The 27,749-nt window shown below is 33.4% G+C and overlaps 1 protein-coding gene across 1 annotated transcript in view; it reads left to right on the plus strand.

The window, feature by feature from the left end:
- Window positions 1-347: 347 nt before the first annotated feature.
- Window positions 348-27,749, plus strand: part of LOC147961751 (uncharacterized) — a 29,827-nt gene continuing 2,425 nt past the window's right edge. The window contains exons 1-11 of the mRNA XM_087533927.1: window positions 348-773; window positions 854-1,015; window positions 1,105-1,200; window positions 1,302-1,451; window positions 1,540-1,590; window positions 1,964-2,068; window positions 2,144-2,396; window positions 2,515-2,697; window positions 3,131-3,318; window positions 3,425-3,523; window positions 3,609-3,740. Of these exons, the coding sequence (XP_087390053.1) occupies window positions 348-773; window positions 854-1,015; window positions 1,105-1,200; window positions 1,302-1,451; window positions 1,540-1,590; window positions 1,964-2,068; window positions 2,144-2,396; window positions 2,515-2,697; window positions 3,131-3,318; window positions 3,425-3,523; window positions 3,609-3,740 (1,845 nt within the window). The remainder of the gene's footprint in view (window positions 774-853; window positions 1,016-1,104; window positions 1,201-1,301; window positions 1,452-1,539; window positions 1,591-1,963; window positions 2,069-2,143; window positions 2,397-2,514; window positions 2,698-3,130; window positions 3,319-3,424; window positions 3,524-3,608; window positions 3,741-27,749) is intronic.

Consider the following 27,749-nt stretch of genomic DNA (forward strand, 5'->3'; position numbering starts at 1 on the left):
GGGCTATATGCCTTTTTCATATTCCATCTTTATTGGTTAATTCTCTAGTTTTTCCACTGTCTTATCTGCTGTTTATAATTTTTTTCGTAGCCCGAGTGTTCCCTAGGAAATTATGCAAGCCAACATACATTACCAGACTGTCTTTCAAGCGTTGGAACAAAACTGTGAAGAAGTTTAGTGATATTCAGTTAGGCCATGTGAGAAAGTACAAATTGGAACCTCTCCTTCATATGCCAGTGAAACTTAAAATACCAATGAATCTGCTTGAATGGATAGATTAGCATATGTTTAGAAGTAAAGAGCCATGTTTCAAGCACAAGAATAAAACTATCAAGATTACTAAAGATATGGTCAACAAAATCTTTGATTTTCCTGGTGGCACCGAGCCTTTTGTATTCAGTAGCGATGATCCCCAAGTGAAGGCAGAGGTTACAGAGTTAAGGAACAAGTATGTAGATTATCGGAACAAAATGCCGATCAACAAAATAGAGGAGGTGATGCTTAGTGACGAGACAGAAGATGGATTTATCAGGAGCTTTGCATTTTATTTCCTATCATCTATTCTGTGCCCTGCCTCATACTGCTTTGGTAACATGAAGTTCTTATACTCTCTAAGAGATGTTTCTGCTATACCTTCACTTGACTTTGGGCAATTGGCACTGGATTTCATGCGTGAGGAGTCAGAGCGTCATTTTGAAATGATTATGAACAGACCAAGTGTTGAGGAAATGAATAAGCCTTCATATATTGGTGGATGTCTTCCTATTTGGGGAGTAAGTTCAATCTTCACTTCCACTATTTTTTTATCTCTCTACTTTTTACTTTACTGACCTGTTTATTTTTTAAATAGCAGATCATTTATCTGGATTTTGTTGATTTTGATTTTATTGATAATCATCATTCAAGTGTGAATTATTCTCTTCCTCGGATATCTCATGTTAAGACTGAAGATTTCAAGTATCTCGCATTGGTTGATAGGAATTATGAGTCTAGGAAATTTTTGGGGGTTTTACCAGTAAGCATCATATACTATATATCGTTTCTTGAGTTATCTTTTTAGTTCTAGTACTTTGTTTTCATCATTTGTTTAACTTTAATTTGTAGCTCCGAGACATATCATGCACACCATATGCCAATGTGGTTCCAGTTAACAGTGCTCCTGATGCTCCTGGTGTGTTTAATTCAGTTCCTTCTGTGGAGGTATTTCTTATGAGTAGAATCATTCATTTCTATTTGTTTTATTATTTGTTGTCATTTTTTATCTTATATAGATAAACATTTATTCGTAATGTCAATTGTAGGTCAACAATGGTAATACTATTCCTGAAGCTCTCATTGAAAACAAGTCAATTGATTCAAAAAGTCCAGATATCATTTCAGCAGTTCCCAGTTGCACTGCAAAAGTTGAACCAGATATAAAATTTAAACCAGAGTCACATTTGAAATCAGAGGTATTTTTTTGTGTTGTGCCTTTTTGTAGTTCCTATCTAAGTGTTTGCTTGAAAGGAGTGTCATGTTAGTAATTTTTTTATAATCCAGGCCCCCTCCAATGATGTAGTTAAGAACGAGCCAATCAGACCAAAATTTGAGGTTTGTAAACGCACTTTAGAGCTTACATATTTGTCTCCTTTTCTTCATCTTGACTTCAGAGCTTAACAATAACTCTAGTGCTTTAGCATATTGTGTGCTATGGATATTCGGTCAAGTACCGCTGTTTCTAAGTCTATTGTATTCGCTCATCATCCACAGTGCGTTTTCTAAATGGCCATTTCGAATGCGGCAGGAGTAATTTGATAATACCATTCAATTTTTTTGTTATGACTTATCATGAGCAGCACTTATAATACTTGTTTTGCAAGTAAACTTAAGTGCAACATTTATATTTTTGAGACAAATATTCCATGTAGCTTACTTTCGTTTGCTTTGTTGTTTGCCTGAATTCTGTGTGCTTCCTTTTGTCCAGAACATTTATGTCCTGAATTTGGTGTACCAAACACCAATTTTTCCAGTCAATGGTACATGTCTGAACACCAACCCTGTTGAGCATCCTACCACTTCACTACCTAAGGTACTTTTTCAAAAAAAAAAAATCCAATCATAATTTTGATTAAAATTACGACATCATTTCAATTTCCTTTCTCAGCAGGAAGAAATTTTTCTATCGACTGAAGCACCTGATATCAATTTTTCTAGTGGAGTTGATGCAAAAAGAAGTTTTATATTGATTAGTTCTGCTTCTCCAAATGAAAGAGTGAAACACTTCGAAGGTACTCCAATCATTATTCAGGATGATTCTCCTATCACTCCTGCTGGTTTGACTAATGAAGACATACCAGCCTCTCACTATGATACAAGTGTAGGAATTTCAATGAACATGGACTTTGCTGTCCAACAAGGTTATAATTCTTGCCTATTATGTTGTTTTCCCTTTATGTGTTCTCCATTTTCTTGTATTATGAGTCTGGGCGCATTGCAACATTTAATGTTCAAACTTTTTACATATGTGATATGCAGACTTTTCTACAATGAATAATGCAGAAGTTGGACCGAGTACAGGAACTAACACAATGGAAAAGAAGAACAGAAAGAAAAGAGCAGCTAAAGTTCAATCCCCCGAACCACCAAAGAAACTCAAAATCTCTCACGAAGTGGATATCTTCTTTTCCAAACATCCGAGGAAGCCTATATTCCAAGAATAGTTAATTCTCTTATTCCTTTAGTTATTTTATCATTTCTTATTTCATTAAATTATGAGAACTTTTTTAGTCTACACATCTACCTAGAAAAATAATTGTAGGCATTTTCTAATCTGCAAGCAATTTTATGGACTAAATTAGTTGTAGACATTTTTCATCATATTTGTATTATAAAATCTGAACAAATTTATGGATCACCTCAAAGGTAGTTCAGATCAAAAACTTTGTAGTTCATACAATTTTAGACTAAAAAGAAATCATATGGATACCAAACTAATTTAGTTTACAACTCAATGTTCATACCCCTATAAAAGGATGTTTAACTTTTTGTTTTGACAACCATAGCGTTGTATATGTATTTTTAATTGTTAAACTATATTTTTTAAGATCCTTTTTCTCAATTTAACATTAGTTATGCTTGTTTATTCTGTCCAACACTCTTTTTGTTGACATAGAGGGTTTTCCTGTAAGCTATGAGAATTACTTAAATTCATTTAAAGCAAGGGGTGAGATTGGAGATGAAGTGATGAACTCATTTATTCAAGTTCTTAACTATGAATCAAAGATGTCATCTGAAGTAAAGCCTTACATGAAGAAGTACTGTTTCACTTCGTACTTCACTGTGAGTTTTCCTTCTAACCTGCCTATTAGGTTCTCTTTTGACCAATTTTTATTTTTAGTTACATTCAATGTGAGATATTTACTAATTTTCATTTTGTTGTTCACAGAATAAATTGTTGGTTCCCCCTGAGTTATTTGATCCAATTTCGTGCATACGAGAATTTGACAGGATTAATTCAGAAGAAAGCCTTTGGAAGCAAGACTTGGTAAATCTTTTTCAATGCATCCAGTGTTAACCAAGATCTTTTCTACTTGTTTTTTATACTCATTCTGCTTTTTCTTGTTGAACAGTTATACTTCCCTACTATAAAATCAAACCACTGGGTTGTACTTTCCATCAACTCTCTCTTTGAGAGATCTCACTTTTTTTATCCCTGTGGCACCATTCTGGGAACTACCCAGCGAGAACTTGTCTACAACTTGGTAAGTAATTATTGAGACATAATATCCTTTTGTTTTTCAATGCAAACAAAATTCTTTTCTGATCTACCATTTGTGAATCTCTTTAACTGTGTTTATATTTATAGTAAACAACTTTCCAACTACAACATGCTTTGCAAGCTGAGTAAAAAGCCATCTTGAAAACATGCTTTACATGCTTTGCAAGACTTTCAGTGCGGTACATCTTGAAAACTCTTTGCCTTATTATTATTATTATTATTATTATTATTATTATTATTATTATTATTTCTGTTTATGAAAAACTTAATCCAAAGCAAACTAGTGAGCTAGGCCATTTGATATGTTCAAAGCCGGAAACAGCTGTTGGTTCTTTTTTCTGGCAAATGAACACCATGAAGTCCGTTAAATTTCATGTGCTTTCTCTTTTTAGCTTACTAGGGAATGACCTGACTTATTGCATGCATGGTTGGAATTGATATTTATTCATTTTTTTGAAGTGTTAGTTCGTTTTCTATCGATACTTCTTTTACTGACAATATTTCAGGTCTTGTTATGTGTTGTCACGTGTCGTCCGAGCAGTAATTGTTTCACAATGCTCATATGACTTAGTCAAGATTTTTTCAGCATTTACTATCTCTGCAGCTTCCTGTAATAAATCAGTGATTTAGTACTATATAGTACTTTTTTCTAGTACTTTAAAAAGTTTTCACAAATTATGTACTTCTATGTCTCACATTTTGTCTATATTGTCTTTATACCCAGGCGAACATTCCGAAGTACAGAATGATATCTGCGTTCAAGTTCTTCAAAAGCACTTTGAACAAGCTCAAGGAAGAAGATCTGCCAATAGGAAATTGATTTTCCCGGAACATCCATCTGCAAACATTTTGAATGTGTAATTGGTCTGGAGAAAAGGATGCATTTTTCTGTCTACAACAGTTTCATCTATAATCATATGGTAGTACATAGTACTACTTGTTTAAACATATGTCAGCCTCGAGCTACTGCTATACTCTTGGATATGTACTTTTTCTTTGAATCCAGATGGCATACTATATTTTCCACGAACTATATAGTATCTATGTTGGCGTAATGAACATTTTTTTTGCTAAAAATGCAACTATTAGTTTCTTCATGACCTATAGTATCTTTGTTGCAATCTCTGTTTATAATAAGGGCCAGTTCTTTTTGGGCGGCTTAAGCTACCGCTCCCCGGCTTAAAAAATAAGCCGCGCTTTAAATTTGTTGAGACTTTTCAATTAGTTATCCCATAACTAGTTTAGAAGCCCCAATGAACAAAAGAGGAGGCTTATGGGAAAAGTTGGGGAGAAGGCGGCTTATTTTTAAGCTGCCAAAAGAACTGGCCGAGTATCTCTGCGATGATACAAGAGGAGGCTTTTAATTTTGTTGTTGTTGTTGTTTGGTTGGAACATGTGAATTCCATGCCTCGCATGATTGGCCGTAAGTTGGGCATCTATCTACCTATGTGCAATATAAGTGGAGCATAATGCCTCCTCCGATCCGGATTACTAGCTCTGTCCCATAGTATAAGTAAGTTTTTCACACTACATAGTGTACTATCAAAAATGTTGTTATATTATTGGGACGAAGGGAGTACTTGTTTTAGATTTCTTTTCTCGAATACGCACGAGTGTGCGTATCATTCATTAAAGAAGAGAGAGGGTAAGAGCCCCAAATCCACGGTTACAAGCTTATTTACATGCGGAATTAATCCGGCACCACCCTAGTTCCGACAATGGACTATTCACTTGCACCCCAGACTACTTGTTCCACCTCCAACCCTTCCGTATCACCTTTGAACAATCCCACCTTCGCCCAAAGTCTACCTTCATCCTGTATAAGTTGAATGGTGGGAGGGACCGAAGGCGTCACACCATTGAAGACCACATCATTCCTCTGCTTCCATATCATCCACATCTAATTCAGTTCATGCAAAACCAGGTCAAAATCCATATTAGGTTCTACAACATTCAAAATCCAAATCTAATTCAATTCATGATTTCTGTATTGAAAACCAGGTCAGTTGTTTTTTATTTTAGTTAACTCTTTTAAAAATCCAAATTTTAGTTCACTTCAATAATGTCTACCTCAAAGTTTAGCTCACCGAATTCAAATTCAGTTCATTAAATTTAGTTCACCTGGATTCAAGTTTTTAGTTCACGCAAATCTAATTCAGTTCACGATTTCTGTATTGAAAACTAGGTCAGTTGTTTTTTATTTTAGTTAACTTCTTTAAAAATCCAAAATTTAGTTCATGGAAAATAAATTAGTTCAATCGAAATCAAAAATAGTTCATCAACAGTCAAATTATAATGTACCAAAATCCTTATTCGGTTCTACAACATTCAAAGTCCAGTACACCAAGTTCAAATTTGGGTCATCAAATCACAAGTTTAGTTCACAAGATTCATATTCAATTCAATTGAATACTCATCATAATTTCAAAATTTATTTCACTGAATTCAAATTCAGTTCATCAAAATTAGTTCATCTAGATTCAAGTTCTTAGTTCACGCAAATCAAATTCAATTCAGGAATTCTGCAATGAAGACCAGGCCAGTTGTTTTTTATTTTAGTTAACTTTTAAAAAAACCAAATTATACATTTGATAATCCAGTTCAACAAGTTCAAATTTGGGTCATCAAATCACAAGTTTAGTTCACTAGATTCATATTCAGTTCACTACAATACTCATCATAATCTCAGAGTTGAGTTCACTAAATTTAATTTCAATTCATTAAAATTAGTTCACCTGGATTCAAGTTTTTATTTCACGCAAAACTAATTCAGTTCAGGAATTCTGCAATGAAAACCAGGTCAGTTGTTTTTTATTTTGGTTAAATTTTTTAAAAATCCAAATTATACATTGATAATCTAGTTCAACAAGTTCAAATTCGGTTCATCAAATCATAATTTTTGTTCACTAGATTCATATTCAATTCAGTACAATACTCATCATATTCTCAAAGTTTAGTTCACCGAATTCAAATTCAGTTCATTAAAATTAGTTCACCTGGATTCAAGTTTTTAGTTCACGCAAACCTAATTCAGTTCATGATTTCTGTATTGAAAACCAGGTCAGTTGTTTTTTATTTTAGTTAACTTTTTTTAAAATCCAAATTATACATTGATAATCTAGTTCACCAAGTTAAAATTCGGTTCATCAAATCATAATTTTAGTTCACTAGATTCATATTCAATTCACTACAATACTCATCATATTCTCAAAGTTTAGTTCATCGAATTCAAATTCAGTTCATTAAAATTAGTTCACCTGGATTCAAGTTTTTAGTTCATGCAAACCTAATTCAGTTCATGATTTCTGTATTGAAAACCAGGTCAGTTGTTTTTTATTTTAGTTCACTTTTTAAAAAATCCAAATTATACATTGATAATCTAGTTCACTAAGTTAAAATTCGGTTCATCAAATCATAATTTTAGTTCACTAGATTCATATTCAGTTCACTACAATAATCATCATATTCTCAAAGTTTAGTTCACCGAATTCAAATTCAGTTCATTAAAATTAGTTCACCTGGATTCAAGATTTTAGTTCACGCAAACCTAATTCAGTTCATGATTTCTATATTGAAAACCAGGTCAGTAGTTTGTTATTTTAGTTCACTTTCTTAAAAATCCAAATTATAGTTCATGGAAAATAAAATTAGTTCAATCGAAATCAAAAATAGTGCATCAACAGTCAAATTATAATGTACCAAAATCCATATTCAGTTCTACCACAATCAAAGTCTAGTTCACCAAGTTCAAATTCGGTTTATTAAATCATAATTTTAGTTCACTAGATTCACATTCAGTTCACTACAATACTCATCATAATCTCAAAGTTGTGGTTCACTAAAAAACACCATCTAATCCAGTTCATTAAAATATGTTCATCTGGATTCAAGTTTTTAGTTCACGCAAATCTAACTCAGTTCATGAAATTTGCAATGAAAACCCTGTCAGTTGTTTTTTTATTTTAGTTAATTTAAAAAAAAATCCAAATTATAGTTCATGGGAAATAAGAGTTGTTCAATTGAATTCAAAAATAGTTCATCAACAGCCAAATTATAATGAACCAAAATCCATATTCGGTTCTACAACACCGATAATCTAGTTCACCAAGTTCAAATTTAGTTCATCAAATCATAATTTTAGTTCATTAGACTCATACTTAGTTCACTTCAATACTCATCATAATCTCAAAGTTTAGTACACTGAATTCAAATTCATCTAAATTTGTTCATGGAATAAAAAAATAGTTCATCAACAGTCAAATTAAAATGAACGAAATACATATTCATTTCTCCAACATTCAAAGTCTAGTTCACCAAGTTCAAATTTGGATCATCAAATCACAAGTTTAGTTCGCTAGATTCATATTCAATCCATGAATACTCATCATAATCTCAAAGTTTAGTTCACTGAATTCAAATTCAGTTCATAAAAATTACTTCATCTAGATTCAAGTTTTTAGTTCACGCAAATCTAATTCAATTCATGAATTCTACAATGAAAACTAGGCCAGTTTTTTTTATTTTAGTGAACTTTTTTTAAAACCAAATTATACATTGATAATCCAGTTCACCAAGTTCAAATTCGGTTCATCAAATCATAATTTTAGTTCACTAGATTCACATTCGGTTCACTACAATAATCATCATGATCTCAAAGTTTAGTTCACTAAAAAACACCATCTAATTCAGTTCATTAAAATATATTCATCTGGATTCAAGTTTTTAGTTCACGCAAATCTAACTCAGTTCATGAAATTTTCAATGAAAACCCTGTCAGTTGTTTTTTATTTTAGTTAATTTTAAAAAAAATCCAAATTATAGTTCATGGGAAATAAAAGTTGTTCAATCGAATTCAAAAATAGTTCATCAACAGTCAAATTATAATGAACCAAAATCCATATTCGGTTCTACAACACCGATAATCTAGTTCACCAAGTTCAAATTTAGTTCATCAAATCATAATTTTAGTTCACTAGACTCATATTTAGTTCACTTCAATACTCATCATAATCTCAAAGTTTGGTTCACTGAATTCAATTCATTTAAATTTGTTCGTGGAAAAAAATTAGTTCAATCGAATCAAAAAATAGTTCATCAACAGTCAAATTATAATGAATGAAATACATGTCCATTTCTCCAACATTCAAAGTCTAGTTCACCAAGTTCAAATTTGGGTCATCAAACCACAAGTTTAGTTCACTAGATTCATATTCAATCCACTTGAATACTCATCATAATCTCAAAGTTTAGTTCACTGAATTAAAATTCAATTCATCAAAATTACTTCATCTAGATTCAAGTTTTTAGTTCACGCAAATCTAATTCAATTCATGAATTCTACAATGAAAACCAGGCCAGTTTTTTTATTATAGTGAACTTTTTTTAAAACCAAATTATACATTGATAATCCAGTTCACCAAGTTCAAATTTGGTTCATCAAATCATAATTTTAGTTCACTAGATTCACATTCGGTTCACTACAATAATCATCATAATCTCAAAGTTTAGTTCACTAAAAAACACCATCTAATTCAGTTCATTAAAATATATTCATCTGGATTCAAGTTTTTAGTTCACGCAAATCTAACTCAGTTCATGAAATTTGCAATGAAAACCCTGTCAGTTGTTTTTTATTTTAGTTAATTTTTTAAAAAAATCCAAATTATAGTTCATGGGAAATAAAAGTTGTTCAATCGAATTCAAAAATAGTTCATCAACAGTCAGATTATAATGAACCAAAATCCATATTCGGTTCTACAACACTTATAATCTAGTTCACCAAGTTCAAATTTAGTTCATCAAATCATAATTTTAGTTCACTAGACTCATATTTAGTTCACTTCAATACTCATCATAATCTCAAAGTTTGGTTCACTGAATTCAATTCATTTAAATTTGTTCGTGGAAAAAAATTAGTTCAATCGAATCAAAAAATAGTTCATCAACAGTCAAATTATAATGAATGAAATACATGTCCATTTCTCCAACATTCAAAGTCTAGTTCACCAAGTTCAAATTTGGGTCATCAAATCACAAGTTTAGTTCACTAGATTCATATTCAATCCACTTGAATACTCATCATAATCTCAAAGTTTAGTTCACTGAATTAAAATTCAGTTCATCAAAATTACTTCATCTAGATTCAAGTTTTTAGTTCACGCAAATCTAATTCAATTCATGAATTCTACAATGAAAACCAGGCCAGTTTTTTTTTATTTTAGTGAACTTTTTTTAAAACCAAATTATACATTGATAATCCAGTTCACCAAGTTCAAATTTGGTTCATCAAATCATAATTTAGTTCACTAGATTCACATTCGGTTCACTACAATACTCATCATAATCTCAAAGTTTAGTTCACTAAAAAACACCATCTAATTCAGTTCATTAAAATATATTCATCTGGATTCAAGTTTTTAGTTCACGCAAATCAAATTCAATTCATGAATTCTACAATGAAAACCAGGCCAGTTTTTATTTATTTTAGTGAACTTTTTTTAAAATCTAAATTATAGTTCTTGGAAAATACAATTAGTTCATTTGAATTCATAAAAAGTTCATCAACAACCAAATTACAATGAACCAAAATCCTTTTTCAGTTCTCCAACATTCAAAGTCTATTTCACCAAGTTCAAATTCGGTTCATTAATTCATAATTTTAGTTCACTTCATTCACATTCAGTTCACTTCAATACTCATTATAAACTCAAAGTTTACTTCACTAAATTCAAATTCATCTAAATTTGTTCATGGAAAATAAAAATAGTTCAATCGAATCAAAAAATAGTTCATCAACAGTCAAATTATATTGAACGAAATACATATTCATTTATCCAACATTCAAAGTCTAGTTCACCAAGTTAAAATTTGGATTATCAAATCATAATTTTAGTTCACTAGATTCACATTCAGTTCACCACAATACTCATTATAATCTCAAAGTTTAGTTCACTAAAAAACACCATCTAATTCAGTTCATTAAAATATGTTCACCTGGATTCAAGTTTTTAGTTCACGCAATTCTAATTCAGTTCATGAATTCTGTAATGAAAACGAGGTCAGCTATTTTTTATTTTAGTTAAATTTTTTAAAAATCCAAATTATAGTTCTTGGAAAATACAATTAGTTCATTTGAATTCAAAAAAAGTTCATCAACAGCCAAATTATAATGAACGAAAATCCTTTTTTAGTTCTCCAACATTCAAAGTCTAGTTCACCAAGTTCAAATTCGGTTCATTAAATCATAATTTTAGTTCACTGCATTCACTTTCAGTTCACTTCAATACTCATCATAATCTCAAAGTTTAGTTCACTGAATTCAAATTCAGTTCATTAAAATTAGTTCACCTGGATTCAAGTTTTTAGTTCACGCAAATCTAATTCAGTTCATGATTTCTATATTGAAAACAGGTCAGTTGTTTTTTAGTTTAGTTTACTTTTTGAAAAATCCAAATTATAGTTCATCGGAAATAAAAGTTGTTCAATCGAATTCAAAAATAGTTCATCAACAGTCAAATTATAATGAGCCAAAATCCATATTCGTTTCTACAACACTGATAATCTAGTTCACCAAGTTCAAATTTAGTTTATCAAATCATAATTTTAGTTCACAAGACTCGTATTTAGTTCACTTCAATACTCATCATAATCTGAAAGTTTGGTTCACTGAATTCAGATTCATCTAAATTTGTTCATGGAAAAAATTAGTTTAATCAAATCAAAAAATAGTTCATCAACAGTCAAATTATAATGAATGAAATACATGTCCATTTCTCCAACATTAAAAGTCTAGTTCACCAAGTTCAAATTTGGGTCATCAAATCACAAGTTTAGTTCACTAGATTCATATTCAATCCACTTGAATACTCATCATAATCTCAAAGTTTAGTTCACTGAATTCAAATTCAGTTCATCAAAATTAGTTCACCTAGATTCAAGTTTTTAGTTCACGCAATTCTAATTCAGTTCATGAATTCTGCAATGAAAACGAGGTCAGCTATTTTTTATTTTAGTTAACTTTTTTAAAAATCCAAATTATAGTTCTTGGAAAATACAATTAGTTCATTTGAATTCAAAAAAAGTTCATCAACAGCCAAATTATAATGAACGAAAATCCTTTTTCAGTTCTCCAACATTCAAAGTCTAGTTCACCAAGTTCAAATTCGGTTCATTAAATCATAATTTTAGTTCAGTGGATTCACTTTCAGTTCACTTCAATACTCATCATAATCTCAAAGTTTAGTTCACGAATTCAAATTCAGTACATTAAAATTAGTTCACCTCGATTCAAGTTTTTAGTTCATGCAAATCTAATTCAGTTCATGATTTCTGTATTGAAAACAGGTCAGTTGTTTTTTAGTTTAGTTTACTTTAAAAAAATCCAAATTATAGTTCATGGGAAATAAAAGTTGTGCAATCGAATTCAAAAATAGTTCATCAACAGTCAGATTATAATGAGCCAAAATCCATATTCGGTTCTACAACACTTATAATCTAGTTCACCAAGTTCAAATTTAGTTCATCAAATCATAATTTTAGTTCACTAGACTCATATTTAGTTCACTTCAATACTCATCATAATCTCAAAGTTTAGTTCAATGAATTCAAATTCATCTAAATTTGTTCATGGAAAAGAATTTAGTTCAATCGAATCAAAAAGTAGTTCATCAACAGTCAAATTATAGTGAACGAAATACATGTCCATTTCTCCAACATTCAAAGTCTAGTTCACCAAGTTCAAATTTGGGTCATCAAATCACAAGTTTAGTTCACTAGATTCATATTCAATCCACTTGACTACTCATCTAATCTCAAAGTTTAGTTCACTGAATTCAAATTCAGTTCATCAAAATTAGTTCATGTAGATTCAAGTTTTTAGTTCACGCAAATGTAATTCAATTCATGAATTCTACAATGAAAACCAGGCCAGTTTTTTTAGTTTTAGTGAACTTTTTTTAAATCTAAATTATAGTTCTTGGAAAATACAATTAGTTCATTTGAATTCAAAAAAAGTTCATCAACAACCAAATTACAATGAACCAATATCCTTTTTCAGTTCTCCAACATTCAAAGTCTATTTCACCAAGTTCAAATTCGGTTCATTAAATCATAATTTTAGTTCACTGCATTCACATCCAGTTCACTTCAATACTCATCATAATCTCAAGTTTACTTCACTAAATTCAAATTCATCTAAATTTGTTCATGGAAAATAAAAATAGTTCAATCGAATCAAAAAATAGTTCATCAACAGTCAAATTATAATGAACGAAATACATATTCATTTATCCAACATTCAAAGTCTAGTTCACCAAGTTAAAATTTGGATTATCAAATCATAATTTTAGTTCACTAGATTCACATTCAGTTCACCACAATACTCATTATAATCTCAAAGTTTAGTTCACTAAAAAACACCATCTAATTCAGTTCAGTAAAATATGTTCACCTGGATTCAAGTTTTTAGTTCACGCAAATCTAATTCAGTTCATGAATTCTACAATGAAAACCAGGTCAGCTGTTTTTTATTTTAGTTAACTTTTTAAAAAATCCAAATTATAGTTCATGGAAAATACTATTAGTTCACTTGAATTCAAAAAAAGTTCATCAACAGCCAAATTATAATGAACCAAAATCCTTTTTTAGTTCTCCAACATTCAAAGTCTAGTTCACCAAGTTCAAATTCGGTTCATTAAATCATAATTTTCGTTCACTGCATTCACATTCAGTTCACTTCAATACTCATCATAATCTCAAAGTTTAGTTCACTGAATTCAAATTCAGTTCATCAAAATTAGTTCATCTAGATTCAAGTTTTTAGTTCACGCAAATCTAATTCAATTCATGAATTCTACAATGAAAACCATGCCAGTTTTTTTTTATTTTAGTGAACTTTTTTCAAAATCCAAATTATAGCTCATGGAAAATATAATTAGTTCATTTGAATTCATAAAAAGTTCATCAACAACCAAATTACAATGAACCAAAATCCTTTTTCAGTTCTCCAACATTCAAAGTCTATTCCACCAAGTTCAAATTCGGTTCATTAATTCATAATTTTAGTTCACTGCATTCACATTCAGTTCACTTCAATACTCATTATAAACTCAAAGTTTACTTCACTAAATTCAAATTCATCTAAATTTGTTCATGGAAAATAAAAATAGTTCAATCGAATCAAAAAATAGTTCATCAACAGTCAAATTATAATGAACAAAATACATATTCATTTATCCAACATTCAAAGTCTAGTTCACCAAGTTAAAATTTGGATTATCAAATCATAGTTTTAGTTCACTAGATTCACATTCAGTTCACCACAATACTCATTATAATCTCAAAGTTTAGTTCACTAAAAAACACCATCTAATTCAGTTCATTAAAATATGTTCACCTGGATTCAAGTTTTTAGTTCACGCAAATCTAATTCAGTTCATGAATTCTGCAATGAAAACGAGGTCAGCTATTTTTTATTTTAGTTAACTTTTCTAAAAATCCAAATTATAGTTCTTGGAAAATACAATTAGTTCATTTGAATTCAAAAAAAGTTCATCAACAGCCAAATTATAATGAACCAAAATCCTTTTTCAGTTCTCCAACATTCAAAGTCTGGTTCACCAAGTCCAAATTTGGTTCATTAAATCATAATTTTAGTTCACTGCATTCACTTTCAGTTCACTTCAATACTCATCATAATCTCAAAGTTTAGTTCACTAAATTCAAATTCAGTTCATTAAAATTAGTTCACCTGGATTCAAGTTTTTAGTTCACGCAAATCTAATTCAGTTCATGATTTCTGTATTGAAAACAGGTCAGTTGTTTTTTTAGTTTAGTTTACTTTTTAAAAAATCCAAATTATAGTTCATGGGAAATAAAAGTTTTTCAATCGAATTCAAAAATAGTTCATCAACAGTCAGATTATAATGTGCCAAAATCCATATTCATTTCTACAACACTAATAATCTAGTTCACCAAGCTCAAATTTAGTTTATCAAATCATAATTTTAGTTCACTAGACTCATATTTAGTTCACTTCAATACTCATCATAATCTCAAAGTTTGGTTCACTGAATTCAAATTCATCTAAATTTGTTCATGGAAAAAAATTAGATCAATCGAATCAAAAAATCGTTCATCAACAGTCAAATTATAATGAACGAAATACATGTCCATTTCTCCAACATTCAAAGTCTAGTTCACCAAGTTCAAATTTGGGTCATCAAATCACAAGTTTAGTTCACTAGATTCATATTCAATCCACTTGAATACTCATCATAATCTCAAAGTTTAGTTCACTGAATTCAAATTCAGTTCATCAAAATTAGTTCATCTAGATTCAAGTTTTCAGTTCACGCAAATCTAATTCAATTCATGAATTCTACAATGAAGCCAGGCCAGTTTTTTTATTTTAGTGAACTTTTTTTAAAATCCAAATTATAGTTCTTGGAAAATACAATTAGTTCATTTGAATTCATAAAAAGTTCATCAACAGCCAAATTACAATGAACCAAAATTCTTTTCAGTTCTCCAACATTCAAAGTCTAGTTCACCAAGTTCAAATTTGGTTCATTAAATCTTAATTTTAGTTCACTGCATTCACATTCAGTTCACTTCAATACTCATCATAATCTCAAAGTTTACTTCACTGAATTCAAATTCATCTAAATTTTCTCATGGAAAATAAAAATAGTTCAATCGAATCAAAAAATAGTTCATCAAGAATCAAATTATAATGAACGAAATACATATTCATTTCTCCAACATTCAAAGTCTAGTTCACCAAGTTAAAATTTGGTTCGTCAAATCATAATTTTAGTTCACTAGATTCACATTTATTTCACCACAATACTCATCATAATCTCAAAGTTTAGTTCACTAAAAACACCATCTATTTCAGTTCATTAAAATATGTTCACCTGGATTCAAGTTTTTACTTCACGCAAATCTAATTCAGTTCATGAATTCTGCAATGAAAACCATGACAGCTGTTTTTTTATTTTAGTTAACTTTTTTAAAAATCCAAATTATAGTTCTTGGAAAATACAATTAGTTCATTTGAATTCAAAAAAAGTTCATCAACAGCCAAATTATAATGAACCAAAATCTTTTTTCAGTTCTCCAACATTCAAAGTCTAGTTCACCAAGTTCAAATTCGGTTCATTAAATCATAATTTTAGTTCACTGCATTCACATTCAGTTCACTTCAATAATCATCATAATCTCAAAGTTTAGTTCACTGAATTCAAATTCAGTTCATGAAAATTAGTTCACCTGGATTCAAGTTTTTACTTCACGCAAATCTAATTTAGTTCATGATTTCTGTATTGAAAATAGGCTAGTTGTTTTTTAGTTTAGTTTAATTTTTAAAAAATCCAAATTATAGTTCATGGGAAATAAAATTTGTTCAATCAAATTCAAAAATAGTTCATCAACAATCAGATTATAATGAACCAAAATCCATATTCGGTTCTACAACACAATAATCTAGTTCACCAAGTTCAAATTTAGTTCATCAAATCATAATTTTAGTTCACTAGACTCATATTTAGTTCACTTCAATACTCATCATAATCTCAAAGTTTGGATCACTGAATTCAAATTCATCTAAATTTTTCATGGAAAAAAATTTAGTTCAATCGGATCAAAAAATAGTTCATCAAAAGTCATATTATAATGAACGAAATACATATTCATTTCTCCAACATTCAAAGTCTAGTTCACCAAGTTCAAATTTGGGTCATCAAATCACAAGTTTAGTTCAAGATTCATATTCGATCCACTTGAATACTCATCATAATCTCAAAGTTTAGTTCACTGAATTCAAATTCAGTTCATCAAAATTAGTTCATCTGGATTCAAGTTTTTAGTTCACGCAAATCTAATTCAGTTCATTAATTCTGCAATGAAAACCAGGTCAGCTATTTTTTATTTTAGTTAACTTTTTTAAAAATCCAAATTATAGTTCTTCGAAAATACAATTAGTTAATTTGAATTCATAAAAAGTTCATCAACAGCCAAATTACAATGAACCAAAATCCTTTTTCAGTTCTCCAACATTCAAAGTCTAGTTCACCAAGTTCAAATTCGGTTCATTAAATCATAATTTTAGTTCACTGCATTCACATTCAGTTCACTTCAATAATCATCATAATCTCAAAGTTTAGTTCACTGAATTCAAATTCATCTAAATTTGTTCATGGAAAATAAAAATAGTTCAATCGAATCAAAAAATAGTTCATCAACAGTCATATTATAATGAACGAAATACATATTCATTTCTCCAACATTCAAAGTCTAGTTCACCAAGTTAAAATTCGGTTCATCAAATCGTAATTTTAGTTCACTACAATACTCATTATAATCTCAAAGTTTAGTTCACTAAAAAACACCATCTAATTCAGTTCATTAAAATATGTTCACCTGGATTCAATTTTTTAGTTCACGCAAATCTAATTCAGTTCATGAATTATGCAATGAAAACCAGGTCAGATGTTTTTTATTTCAGTTAACTTTTTGAAAAATCCAAATTATAGTTCTTGGAAAATACAATTAGTTCATTTGAATTCAAAAAGAGTTCATCAACAGCCAAATTATAATGAACCAAAATCCTTTTTTAGTTCTCCAACATTCAAAGTCTAGTTCACCAAGTTCAAATTCGGTTCATCAAATCATAATTTTAGTTCAATAGATTCACATTCAGTTGACTACAATACTCATCATAATCTCAAAGTTTAGTTCACTGAATTCAAATTCAGTTCATTAAAATTAGTTCACTTGGATTCAAGTTTTTAGTTCACGCAAACCTAATTCAGTTCATGATTTCTGTATTGAAAACTAGGTCAGTTGTTTTTATTTTAGTTAACTTTTTTCAAATTTTATTTGAGTTAGTAGTTCACTAATTTTATCCTGAATATTGTATATTGAACCAAATTCAATTTTTAAAGTATGGTACATGTCAAAACAAATTAATTCACCTATATTAAACTCAACAAATTTTAGTCCACAAAAATACAAATTCACCTCATCAAATTTATTTTCTAATTCACTAAATCATCAAATCTTGAATTTTATATAATTTGCATTCAAAATTTAGTTCATAAAATTAGTTTTATTAATTTCAAAACTAGTTCACCAACATTCAACTTTTAGATCATCAAAATTTCAAATTATTTCATTAAATTTGAAAATTAGTTTGATTGGATTAAAAATTTAGTTCACACAAAAATAATTCAATTCATCAAATTTTTAATCAAAGTAGTTCAGTTGTTTCAAGTTTTCTAAAGTAGTTAAGTTGTTTCTAATTTTAATTCACACTAATCAAATTGAATTCATGGAAACTCAAATTAATTCACTGCACTTCAAAATGTTTTTTCATCAAAATTTTCAAATTTGATGAAATGTATTTGTATTCTATAATTCAACTATCCAATATTCAAATTGTATTCAAAACACAATTTCTACACCCACATAAGCATAATGAAAGGTTTTATTTGTATTATAAACCAAAGTAATCCTACTTTATAATATTATAAATTTATTTAACTAAAATAAAAATTTGAAAACTACTTCACTAAAACTGAATTTTTTTATTACTTGAATCCAAACTCAACTTAATAATACTGGATTAAACTTCAAAAAATATACAAGTTCATTTTGTTTGAACACAAACTTGTCTTTTTTACTACCCTTTTTGCACTTCTTCATGTCTCACTATTTTCCTCAATTTTGTTTTTCCTAAAACAAATTTTGTTCAACCCAAAATGTATATTCATGTCTAAATTCAACTGCATCATCTTGAGTATGAAACGAAGAAACAGTACCTCATACATCACAAATGCAACAACTAATTTTTTTGTTTGTAAACACAAATAGTGAGGCGTTTACTATTTGATGTCTACTACGCAACCTTCTTCTTGTAGACGTTGTTGGGCCTGCAAGTGCACATGTTTGTAGGACAGTAGCAAATTTCCCTCAAGTGGATGACCTAAGGTTTATCAATCCGTAGGAGGCATAGGATGAAGATGGTCTCTCTCAAGCAACCCTGCAACCAAATAACAAAGAGTCTCTTATGTCCCCAACACACCCAATACAATGGTAAATTGTATAGGTGCACTAGTTCAGTGAAGAGATGGTGATACAAGTGCAAAATAGATAGTAGATATAGGTTTTTGTAAACTGAAAATATAAAAACAGCAAGGTAGCGAGTGGTAAAAGTGAGCGTAAACGGTATTGCAATGATAGGAAACAAGGCCAAGGGTTCATACTTTCACTAGTGCAAGTTCTCTCAACAATAATAACATAGATAGATCATATAACGAGCCCTCAACATGCAACAAAGAGTCACTCCGAAGCCACTAATAGCGGAGGAACAAACGTAGAGATTATGGTAGGGTACGAAACCACCTCAAAGTTATTCTTTCAAATAAATCCGTTGGGCTATTCCTATAAGTGTCACAAACAACCCTGGAGTTTTTACTAGAATAACACCTTAAGATACAAATCAACCAAAACCCTAATGTCACCTAGATACTCCATTGTCACCTCAAGTATCCGTGGGCATGATTATACGATATGCATCACACAATCTCAGATTTATCCAACCAACATAAAAGTACTTCAAATAGTGCCCCAAAGTTTCTACCGGAGAATCAAGAACGTGGGCCAAACCCTATGCATAGGTTCATGGGCGGAATCCGCAAGTTGGTCACCAAAACATACATCAAGTGGCACGTGATATCCCATTGTCACCACAGATAAGCACGGCAAGACATACATCAAGTGTTCATAAAAGACTCAATCCGATAAGATAATTTCAAAGGGGAAACTCAATTCATCACAAGAGAGTAGAGGGGGAGAAGAAACATAAGATCCAACTACAATAGCAAAGCTCGGGATACATCAAGATCGTGCCATAGAGGAACACGAGAGAGAACACGAGAGAGAGAGAGAGAGATCAAACACATAGCTACTGGTACATACCCTCAGCCCCAAGGGAAAACTACTCCCTCCTCGTCATGGAGAGCGCCGGGATGATGAAGATGGCCACTGGTGATGGATCCTCCCTTCGGCAGGGTACCGAAAATGGGTCCCGATTGGTTTTTGGTGGTTCTGGAGGCTTGCGGCGGCAGAACTCCCGATCTATCTTCTCTTTTGGAAGTTTTAGGGTACGTAGGTATATATGGGTGGAGGGAGAACGTCGGTGGAGCTACGGGGGCCCCACGAGGCAGGGGGGCGCGCCCCCCCACCCTCGTGAGCACCTCCCGTATCTTCTGACGTGGGGTCCAAGTCCATTAGGTGGGTTTCCTTCCAAAAATAAGTTCTCCAGTTGATTTCGTTCCGTTTTGACTCCGTCTGATATTCCTTTTCCTCGAAACACTGAAATAGGCATAAAACAGCAAATCTGGGCTGGGCCTCCGGTTAATAGGTTAGTCCCAAAAGTAATATAAAAGTGGATAATAAAGCCCAATATTGCCTAAAACAGTAGATAAAGTAGCATGGAGCAATCAAAAATTATAGATACGTTGGAGACGTATCAAGCATCCCCAAGCTTAATTCCTGCTCGTCCTCGAGTAGGTAAATGATAAAAAGAGAATTTTTGATGCGGAGTGATACTTTGGCATAATTTCAATGTAAATCTTCTTAATCATGGTATGAATATTCAGATCCGAAAGGTTCAAGACAAAAGTTCATATTGACATAAAAAATGATAATACTTCAAGCATACTAATCAAACAATTATGTCATCTCAAAATAACATGGCCAAAGGAAGTTCATCCCTACAAAATCATATAGTTAGGCTATGCTTCATTTTCGTCACACAAAGATGTTCCCAACTTCTATACCCCCAATGACAAGCCAAGAAATTGTTTCATACTCAAATAATCTCAAACTTTTTCAACCTTCACGCAATACATGAGCGCGAGCCATGGACATAGCACTATGGGTGGTATAGAATATGATGATGGGGATTGTGTGGAGAAGACAAAAAAGGAGAAAGTCTCACATCAACGAGGCTAATCAATGAGCTATGGAGATGCCCATCAATTGATGTTAATGCAAGGAGTAGGGATTGCCATGCAACGGATGCACTAGAGCTAAGAATGCTCAACAAGAGAAAACTAGTGGGTGTGCATCCAACTTGCTTGCTCATGAAGACCTACGGCATTTTGAGGAAGCCCATCGTTGGAATATACAAGCCAAGTTCTATAATGAAAAATTCCCACTAGTATGAACAAGACAACTTATGAGACTCACTATATGAAAATCATGGTGCTACTTTGAAGCACAATATATGAGACTCACTACATGAAAAACAAGGTGCTACTTTGAAGCACAAGTGTGGAAAAAGAGATAGTAGCATTGCCCTTTTTATTTTCTCCTTCTTTTTTGGGCCTTTTTTTTGGCCTTTCTCTCTTTTTTTTTGATTGGGCAATGCTCTAATAATGATGATCATCACACTTCTATTGATTACAACATAATGATTATAACTCGATACTAGAACAAGATATGACTCTATATGAATGCCTCCGATGGTGTACCGGGATGGTGCAATGAATCAAGAGTGACATGTATGAAAAATAATGCATGGTGGCTTTGCCACAAATACGATGTCAACTACAAGATCATGCAATGGCAATATGACAAAAGTAAAGCATGTCATGATGATGATGATGGAAGTTGCATGGCAATATATCTCGGAATGGCTATGGAAATGCCATGATAGGTAGGTATGGTGGCTGTTTTGAGGAAGATATAGGGAGGTTTATGTGTGAAAGAGCGTATCATATCACGGGGTTTGGATGCACCGGCGAAGTTTGCACCAACTCTCAATGTGAGAAAGGGCAATGCACGGTACCGAAGAGGCTAACAAATGGCGGAAAGGTAAAAGTGCGTATAATCCATGGACTCAACATTAGTCAAAAGAACTCATATACTTATTGCAAAAATTTAGAAGTCATCAAAAATCAAGTACTACGCGCATGCTCCTAGGGGGATAGATTGGTAGGAAAAGACCATCGCTCGTCCCCGACCGCCACTCATAAGGATGCACAAGCCAGGTACACTTCCTGCTTCAAATTTGTTACACAACTTTAACCATACGTGCATGCTACGGGACTTGCTAACTTCAACACAAGTATTTATCAAATTCACAACTACTCAACTAGCACGACTATGATATTATCACCTCCATATCTCAAAACAATTATCAAGCATCAAACTTATCTTAGTATTCAACCCACTAAAAAGAAAGTTTCACATATCTTGAATACCAAGTATATTAACATTAAGCAAATTATCATGCTATTAACGACTCTCAAAATAATCTAAGTGAAGCATGAGAGATCAAGTTTCTTTAAAACAAACCACCACTGTGCTCTAAAAGATCTAAGTGAAGCACTAGAGCAAAAATTATCACGCTCAAAAAGATATAAGTGAAGCACATAGAGTAAACTATCAAGCTCAAAAGATATAAGTGAAGCACATAGAGTATTCTAACAAATTTCAATTCATACATGGCTCTCTCAAAAGGTATGTACAGCAAGGATGATTGTGGTAGACTAACAAGCAGAGACACAAATAATACAAGACGCTCTAAGCAAAACACATATCATGTGGTAAATAAAAATATAGCTCCAAGTAAATTACCGATGGAAGTGGACAAAAGAGGGGATGCCTTCCAGGGCATCCCCAAGCTTTGACTTTTTGGTGTCCTTGGATTATCTTGGGGGTGCCATGGGCATCCCCAAGCTTAGGCTCTTTCCACTCCTTATTCCATAATCCATCAAAAGAATTCACCCAAAACATGAAAACTTCACAACACAAAACTTAACAGAAAACTCGTAAGCTCCGTTAGTATAAGAAAATAAACCACCACTTCAAGGTACTATAATGAACTAATTCTTTATTTATATTGGTGTTAAACCTACTGTATTCCAACTTCTCTATGGTTTATAAACTATTTTACTAGCCATAGATTCATCAAAATAACTAAACAACACATGAAAAACAGAATCTGTCAAAAATAGAACAGTCTGTAGTAATCTGAATCAAACGTATACTTATGGAGCACATAAAATTCTCAAATAAATTTATGGACCTGAGGAATTTATCTATTAATAATCTTCAAAAAGAATTAACTAAATAGCACTCTCCAAATAAAAATGGCAGCAATTCTCGTGAGCACTAAAGTTTCTGTTTTTTACAGCATGATCAACAAGACTTTCCCCAAGTCTTCCCAAAGGTTCTACTTGGCACAAACACTAATTAAAATCATAAAACCACATCTAAACAGAGGCTAGATGAATTATTTATTACTAAACAGGAACAAAAATAAAGTTGGGTTGCCTCCCAACAAGCGCTATCGTTTAACGCCTCTAGCTAGGCATGATGATTTCAATGATGCTCACATAAAGGATAAGAATTGAAACATAAATAGAGCATCAAGAAGAATATGAATAGCACATTTAAGTCTAACCCACTTCCTATGCATAGGGATTTTGTGAGCAAACAACTTGTGGGAACAAGAATCAACTTGCATAGGAAGGTAAAACAAGCATAACTTCAAAACTTTAAGCACATAGAGAGGAAACTTGATATTATTGCAATTCCGACAAGCATATGTTCCTCCCTCATAATAATTTCCAGTAGCATCATGAATGAATTCAACAATATAACCAGCACCTAAAGCATTATTTTCATGATCTATAAGCATATAAAATTTACTACTCTCCACATAAGCAAATTTCTTCTCATTCGGAATAGTGGGAGTATCATAAGAGACTTGAATACTATAAATTGTTTCCACATTAAAAGAGTAATGTTCAGAGAAGGGGTATTCATAATCATGAAAAGTTTTATAAATATAATCACTACTTTTTATAGCATAAGTATCATCATAATAATCATCATAAGTTGGAGGCATGCTATCATCATTATAAACATGCATATCAAAACTCGGGAGACTAAAAATATCACCTTCATTAATCATAGCTTCCCCAAGCTTGGGACAAACATTAATTGCAGCAAATATATTCTCAAAAACATCATCTTCATCAAACATAGCATCCCCAAGCTTGGGCCTTTTCATATCATAAGCATAATCATTCTCATAATTAATAGTATGGATAGCACCAATAGTATAGCAATTATCATATTCTTCCAAGCAAGTGCCAAAAAGATTTTCAAGATCATAAGAAATATCATTATCTTCCACAATTATAGTTTCATGAGGCACAATATTAATAGGAGCAGCACTATTTGGGGGAGATATCTTTTTACCTCTCCTCCTTTTTCTTTTCTTCTTCTTCACTACATCATGTGTGGGTTCAATCCTCTTTTTGGAGCTCCTTATTAATGAGATTGGTTGAATAGGAGGCTCCTCCTCGTTACCTGATTCATCATAAGAAATAATAGGAGGATATTGGGAAGTCTCTTCCCTTTCATTAGTATTCTCTTCATCCTCTATTTGTTTTCTTTTCTTTATGTAATTGGCAATATAAGGATTTTCAATGCAATTCACCGCACAATACATATAAATATTCTCTAGATCAAAATTAAGAACTCTATCAAGATTAAACTTTGGAATACCCTCAGTTATACGTTTCATTTCTTCATAACCCAAAAGAAGGCTAAGCTCTTTATGATGCTCAAGGGTAATCAAATTATCACAATGTTTGGACACGACTTGATCATGAAACAAATAGCATTGGAGCTTTAAATGACCATGTTCATTGCAAAGTTCACAAGGGGCACGAAAAATATTGAATCTTTCAGCACACTCATCTAGCTCTTCTTGCAACAAATTAGTTTCTAAGTACTTATGCCTCTAGGAATATCTATCTTCCCTATTTGGTGTGTACTTGCAAACCCAATGCACTCCACAAAAATTGACATGTTTATAGGAGACATTTTCATCATAACTAGTGCAATCATCATTAGTCATAGATATTCAAAGAATTCGTACTAACAGCATTGCAATCATGCTCATCATTCAAAGATTTAGTGCCAAACATTTTATAGATTTCTTCTTCTAGCACTTGAGCACAATTATCCTTTCCATCATACTCACGGAAGATATTAAAAAGGTGAAGCGTATGAGACAAACTTAATTCCATTTTTTTTAATTTTCTTTTATAGACTAAACTGGTGATAAAACAAGAAATTAAAAGACTCGATTGCAAGATCTAAAGATATAACTTCAAGCACTCACCTCCCCGGCAACGGCGCCAGAAAAGAGCTTGATGTCTACTACGCAACCTTCTTCTTGTAGACGTTGTTGGGCCTGCAAGTGCACAGGTTTGTAGGCCAGTAGCAAATTTCCCTCAAGTGGATGACCTAAGGTTTATCAATCCGTAGGAGGCGTAGGATGAAGATGGTCTCTCTCAAGCAACCCTGCAACCAAATAACAAAGAGTCTCTTGTGTCCCCAACACATCCAATACAATGGTAAATTGTATAGGTGTGACGCCCCCGATTTGACCGTACACTAATCATGCACGCAAATATGTACGACCAAGATCAGGAACTCACGGGAAGATATCACAACACAACTCTAGACACAAATTAAAATAAAACAAGCTTTATATTACAAGCCAGGGGCCTCGAAGGCTCGAATACAAATGCTCGAAGGCACAAGACTCAGCGGAAGCAACAATATCTGAGTACAGACATAAGTTAAACAAGTTTGCCTTAAGAAGGCTAGCACAAACTGGGAATACAGATCGAACAAGGCGTAGGCCTCCTGCCTGGGATCCTCCTAACTACTCCTAGTCGTCGTCAGCGGGCAGCACGTAGTAGTAGGCACCTCCGGTGTAGTAGGAGTCGTCATCGACGGTGGCGTCTGGCTCCTGGGCTCCAACATCTGGTTGCGACAACCAGGTAGAAGGGATAGAGGGAAAAGAAGGAGAAAGCAACCGTGAGTACTCATCCAAAGTACTCGCAAGCAAGGAGCTACACTACATATGCATGGGTATATGTGTAAAGGGCCATATCAGTGGACTGAACTGCAGAATGCCAGAATAAGAGGGGGATAACTAATCCTGTCGAAGTCTACGCTTCTGGCAGCCTCCATCTTGCAGCATGTAGAAGAGAGTAGACTGAAGTCCTCCAAGTAGCATCGTGTAGCATAATCCTAACCGATGATCCTCCCCTCGTCGCCCTGTGAGAGAGCGACCACCGGTTGTATCTGGCACTTGGAAGGGTGTGTTTTATTAAGTATCCGGTTCTAGTTGTCATAAGGTCAAGGTACAACTCCAAGTCGTCCTGTTACCGAAGATCACGGCTATTCGAATAGATTAACTTCCCTGCAGGGGTGCACCACATAACCCAACACGCTCGATCCCATTTGGCCGGACACACTTTCCTGGGTCATGCCCGGCCTCGGAAGATCAACACGTCGCAGCCCTACCTAGGCACAACAGAGAGGTCAGCACACCGGTCTAAATCCTATGGCGCAGGGGTCTGGGCCCATCGCCCATTGCACACCTGCACGTTGCGAGGGCGGCCGGAAGCAGGCCTAGCCTAGTAGGCGTTCCAGTCCAATCCGGCGCACGCCGCTCAGTCGCTGACGTCACAAAGGCTTCGGCTGATACCACGACGTCGAGTGCCCATAACTGTCCCCGCGTAGATGGTTAGTGCGTATAGGCCAGTAGCCAGACTCAGATCAAATACCAAGATCTCGTTAAACGTGTTAAGTATCTGCGAACGCCAACCAGGGCCAGGCCCACCTCTCTCCTAGGTGGTCTCAACCTGCCCCTGTTGCTCCGCCACAAAGTAACAGTCGGGGGCCGTCGGGAACCCAGGCCCACCTCTACCGGGATGGAGCCACCTGCCCCTTCAGCCCCCAACTCCAAATAGTGCCACAGGTAATGTAACTGTGTAAAGTATATAGTATATGCCCGTGATCACCTCCCGAAGTGATCACGGCCCAGTAGTATAGCATGGCAGACGGACAAGAGTGTAGGGCCACTGATGGAACACTAACATCCTATACTAAGCGGTAGGATAGCAGGTAATGGTAACAACAGTAGTAGCAAGGACAGGCTATGCATGAGGATAGGTATAACGAAAAGCAGTAACATGCTACACTACTCTAATGCAAGCAGTATAGAGAAGACTAGGCGATATCTGGTGATCAAAGGGGGGGCTTGCCTGGTTGCTCTAGCACGAGAGAGAGGGGTCGTCAACTCCGTAGTCGTACTGGGTAGCCGCAGCGTCAGCCTCGGTGTCTAGCGAGAGAAGAGGAGGGGAAGAAACAATAAATATTTAAGCAAACAGATGCATAGCGATGCATGCCATGACAAGTATCGGTGCTAGGGGTGCCCTAACGCGGTATGAGGTGATACCGGTGAAGGGGGAAACATTCGGGAAAGTATTCCTGAAGTTTCGCGTTTTCGGACCGGTGAACCGGAGGGGGAAAGTTGCATGTTCGCTATGCTAGGGAGGCGTGGCGGACGAACGGCCTGCGTATCCGGGTTCGTCTCGTCGTTCTGAGCAACTTTCATGTAGAAAGTATTTTCATCTGAGCTACAGTTTATTTTATATGATTTTCTAAAGTTTTAAATCATTTTTAGAATTTATTTAATTAACTTAATTCAACATTATCCACAACAGTGCTGTGACGCCCCCAATTTGACCGTACACTAATCATGCATGCAAATGGGTACGATCAAGATCAGGGACTCACGGGAAGATATCACAACACAACTCTAAAACATAAAATAAGTCATACAAGCATCATATTACAAGCCAGGGGCCTCGAGGGCTCGAATACAAGAGCTCGATCATAGACGAGTCAGCGGAAGCAACAATATCTGAGTACAGACATAAGTTAAACAAGTTTGCCTTAAGAAGGCTAGCACAAACTGGGATACAGATCGAAAGAGGCGCAGGCCTCCTGCCTGGGATCCTCCTAAACTACTCCTGGTCGTCGTCAGCGGGCTGCATGTAGTAGTAGGCACCTCCAGTGTAGTAGGAGTCGTCGTCGACGGTGGCGT

The sequence above is a fragment of the Triticum urartu genome, chromosome 7A (genome assembly GCF_056163025.1).
Source record: "Triticum urartu cultivar PI428250 chromosome 7A, HENAU_Tu73, whole genome shotgun sequence".
Classification (NCBI taxonomy): Eukaryota; Viridiplantae; Streptophyta; class Magnoliopsida; order Poales; family Poaceae; genus Triticum; species Triticum urartu.